The sequence below is a fragment of the Aristolochia californica genome, unplaced genomic scaffold (assembly GCF_029961685.1).
Source record: "Aristolochia californica isolate CCGP_79_NKW_82.1479 unplaced genomic scaffold, dmAriCali1.0.hap1 SCAF_2, whole genome shotgun sequence".
NCBI lineage: Eukaryota > Viridiplantae > Streptophyta > Magnoliopsida > Piperales > Aristolochiaceae > Aristolochia > Aristolochia californica.
The window spans coordinates 7,462,788-7,467,385 of record NW_027181881.1 but is presented as its reverse complement, the minus strand read 5'-3'; the positions used below and the strand labels follow the sequence as shown (position 1 = coordinate 7,467,385).

The following is a 4,598-nucleotide window of genomic DNA, read 5'->3' as shown; positions in this document are numbered from 1 at the left end:
AGCCGATTTGTTCGACGCCGAGAGGAGGAAGAAGACACTGTTGAAAAATTTACGTTTCCTAGGAAACTTATTAAATCTGGGTCACCCGCCTATTCTAACCCAGACCCGAACCAGCCCAAGTTCACCCAGCGACGGTTCTGCTGACCCGAGGATGCTCCTGTTCTCCTAAGCCAACTCGGACCGAGTCAACCCAGTTTGGGTCAACTCAGACATGTGCCACTCAATTTCTGCATTTCTTCCACGACTCGGATATATTGGTCTACTATTTGACTCGACATGACTCGGCCCATTACAGCTACTGCTATTATGTCTATTTGGATGAGACATTATTATTGAAGAAAATATAGCCTCAATATAGGTTATATCACCGTGACAGATGAGCTTATTACTACATCCACTACTCATAAGGACATTTATGTTATTTCACTGTGATGAAAGAGTTTATTACTAACTCTATATTATACCCCCATGAATTGTTATTTATTACTCTTACCACTTGAGAGTCGTTGTCCTGTGGAGGGACACGGTGATGGAGGAGTTTTTTTATTACACTTCTGAACAGCATATAGACCCACTACCTACATTAATAGGAGTGGCACTACCTACAGAAGATAGCATTGTGCCAAACATCTAGCATGAGTTATTTAACTGGAAAAAAAACAATGTCATACGACTTGAAGTGATTTTACTCTCACTTTTCTTATGCAAATTGGGCCTCATGAATGAGAGCACCAGCGTGAGGGGGAGTGTTGGAAGATGTGCCATATTATACAAAAAACGATTTTATACATCATTTGCAGCAAACTGGGAGTTGATGTTGTTCTCTCACCCCCGGTTTGAGGGGGAGTGTTGGAAGATGGGGCCCAAGCCCATACGACCAAGGAAGACCCACATATCCAAGTGTGTTGGAAGATGGGCCCAAGCCCATAGACCAAGGAAGATCCATGCTGGCTCAAGGCCCACAGATCAAGGAGAAGGCCCATAGGCCCATATAAAATGATGGTAAGATGGTAAATAAAGAATCATCTCATAGAGATGGCATTGATGTAATTAGGTTAAAGTTCCAAGGTTAAAACCCTAAACCCTAAGTTCAGGGGTATTATTATAATATAGTAGTTTGATTAATCTATAAATTGAGCTTGACAAGAAGGGTTAGGATTATCAAGTCCATAACAATCTTCTTCCTCTGGTTTTCTCCCAATGGGTCTCTCTCCCTTTATCTCCATGACCTAAATCCTGAAAATCAATAGTATGGATTGAATCAAAGATGGAATTCCTATTATTGTGACAATTAGAGTGCCACTAGCATAAGGAAGAACCCGGCTCACCAATCTCAAACCAAACACATTAAAATTGGACAATACTTTACTCGAGAATTGGTCCAATTTTGGCCAATAAAAATTGAATTTGTTTCTACCAAAAAAACAATGAGGAGGCATTTCACCCACCCCTTAGGAGTTGATAGATTCTCCAAGCTAGGAGGAGAACTAGGCATGAGCAACCCTCCTTAGACAAGCTAGGTCAACATTAGTGATGGTTAAGGGTATCCCTTTTAATAGATTTAAAACATAAAAAAATATTTCAAACTTGAAAACTTAGGAATAAAACCTAAGATGATAGGCACTATTCAATTTCATGCTGAAAATGGGCCAAAGTTTCATTTTTATCACCCTAACCAGAGCTTTGGAAAACATTCATCATTGATTACTGTATTTTAAATATTTTCCACCTATTTTATGTTTTTTTATCTTCATCCTTTTCTTTTAGACGAATTTTTAGGGTTTTGATGTACTTCCATTAATTTTACTCTTAATGAACGTTTCTTTCAACCGGTCCCTTTTCTTGCTAAAAATTGTTCATCCCCCTCTTCCTCATTCCCATGAAAGATCTTTGTTCAGTACAAGTCTAACATTTACAAACTAAAAGCACAAGTGAAGAAACTAAGATTCGAGTCTGGATACGGAACTGAAATGAGAATATTGTACTCATCTCTCTTCTCTTTTATGTGCCCTGTTTTTTTCCCACTTCTTATGTTTGAAATTTCTCCTCATTTTTGTGTTTTGACGGTCTAAAAGCTCTAATGTTCTAATCAATTTATCGCTCCCCTCTAAAGGAAAAACTCCGGCGAACTTCTTTTCCTAAGCCCTCGTATTTAGGAAACCTCTCTAAGAAATTACATAAAACCTTAGGTGACGAGGACTCTACAATTTGAGTCTATCTCTAATTCAATCACTAATTATCTTATTAGATAAAGATAATTAGTAACTAAATTAGATATAGACTAAAATTGTAGATTTCTAATCACCTCTAGTCTCTATTTAATTCTATAAATAATTTACGCCTGATTAATAATAATCACGACAATATTATTCTTCATTCTTATATTCTACATGGTATCAGAGATTCTGATCGATTAATCAAAACCAGTCTGTCGTCGCTGGAAACCCTTATCGGAAGCAGCTTCCATAGCTGTAGCCTACCACCTCCGACCATACCAGGTACATGTCTCTTCCTCTTCTCCATACAATCTCACCGGAGGTATTTTTGAAAAAAAAAACTGCCTCTACCGCCCACTGCTTCGCCGGACATCCTCCTCGTTGTCGCCCAACTGTCGCTACCCTCCGCTCTGCTGGCAACTCCCTAGCCAGCACTGCACCATAACCTCTCTCGGCCGACCTATTCCCCCCCCCCCCCCAGCCTGTCGGTGCCGCCCAGAGTTCTCCTTCACAACCCATTGTTTCTCAAACTCATTTCTCCCGACGTTGTCACCACCTCTATCGTTGTCACGATTAAGTCTCGCTGCCATCAACATCGTTGTTTCGTCTAGCCACCATTCGCCCCACAGCCAGTCGGCACCCCCCCCCCCCATTCCGCTCTTCCTTCTCTCTTCTCTCGTTGCCGATTTCCCGTCGAAGTTAGTCGACCCCACTACCACCTACAGCTCGCCGTCACCGCCGTTTGCCCCTCCAGCCACAGTCATCCCTAGCATGCCGCCCAAACCCCCCACCCCCAGCGTGTCGTTGCTCTTCCTCCGGACAATGCGATTCCGTCTGCCATAGCCGCCTCTAGTGCCACTGCTCTACTTAGTCACTACCAATGTCGTGGCTCTCTCCAAACCACTTCCAAAAATATCCTTCCTCTTTTTTAAGATCAAGATTGGACTCTCCACTCAAAGCACATCATGCGGAGGCATGATAGAGATAAAGATGAACTTAGTGATAGATATAAAGATAATGATAGAGATAAAGATAACTAATTGAATTAGAGATAGACTCAAATTATAGAGTTCTAATCACCTACAGTATCTGTGTAATTCTATAAATAGTTTAGACCTGATCAATAATAATCACGGTAATATTATTCTATAGTTTATTCCTATATTCTATAGTTTCATATATATAATTCATGTACAATATGGGAAAAGAATGATGACAAGTAACAAATCGTATTAACAGTTCACGACATCTGTAAATCTAGAAAAAAATTGTAATCAAACTAGACTTCCATCTTCTCTGATCTCCAATCCAATCCCAATAGCCTGTAAGGTGATAAGCTAGCCTTTTTCTCTGCGATTGTCTCAAGCCTCGGAGACCAAACCTGCTCTTTTGATCCCACCAGCATCGCGTAATGCTTCTGCAACTCCGGCGTGCTACACAGAGGACTTGTCCTAGTTTCAGCTCTGGCTTTCTCCGCCCCAGCTTCGGAGATAATTCTCATTATGAACTCTGGCGGGACCTTGATCAACATGCGCCCGTTAGGCCCCTTCAAGTATTGAAAAGGGAAATGAGTGAAGTTGACGGGCCTACAGTTGGGAGCAGAAGCCAAGGAAGCCAGAGATTTGGCTGATAAGACCTGGCCAGCGAAGAGATCAACAGGAAGGATGAAGTAGGTCTGACCCCTTACTAGTTCATCGTCAAGCCTAAGCTCTGGCACTTGTTGGCCGATGTAAAACGACTCGGCATGGCAGACTATTCTATCGGGAAACTGAAACATTATTTCTCCGGCGAGGCACTTCCCGGTGATGACCCTTGTCGTGCCCTCCCACAAGATCAACTTAACGGAGCTCTTCGAACTTGGGTAACAACATGGAGAAAGCGTATTGCCCATGTTAGTCTGGATCGATGTGGAGAAGGGCGAAGTCCTCCGTAGATCTACCGATTCTGAAACAGACTAAAAAGGTTTCTTCTGGGTTTATGACGACTGAGATAAGATATACATTTATACGAGTTACTTAACGGCGACCTGTAATTTTCGTGTTCCCTTCTTTCTGCGGTGTATATAATTGTAGAAGAGAAGGTCGGTGGTCATCGACGTCGGCGTATTGACAAAAGTTTTCCAACTTTCATTATTTTTCTAACAAATCACTGTGTTCAAAACTTACTCTTTTCATTTATTTTAATTTCTGAAACCCAGGAAGAAAAATACAAAAAAGTGAAAAAAGAACCATCCAATTCAACTCTGAAAATGGCATCGATTCATACCTGAGTTATTAAACAGACCCCACCCAACTGTTTGTGAAGAGGACAAATTCTCTCTTCCACAAGGATCGGAGGAAGGTGATGATTGAATACTGCAAGACCTGTAAACAAGTGTTTCTC

At 41.4% G+C, this 4,598-nt stretch overlaps 1 protein-coding gene across 1 annotated transcript; it reads right to left on the bottom strand.

Annotated features, from left to right (window-relative positions):
- Positions 1-3,495: 3,495 nt before the first annotated feature.
- Positions 3,496-4,107, bottom strand: LOC137954843 (uncharacterized). The gene has a single exon (XM_068801747.1). It carries the CDS (start codon positions 4,105-4,107, stop codon positions 3,496-3,498), a length of 612 nt encoding a protein of 203 aa, XP_068657848.1.
- Between the last annotated feature and the right edge of the window lie 491 nt (positions 4,108-4,598).

Excerpts from the sequence above, each read along its gene's own strand:
- LOC137954843 (XM_068801747.1), bottom strand. The coding sequence starts at position 4,107 with ATGGGCAATACGCTTTCTCCATGTTGTTACCCAAGTTCGAAGAGCTCC.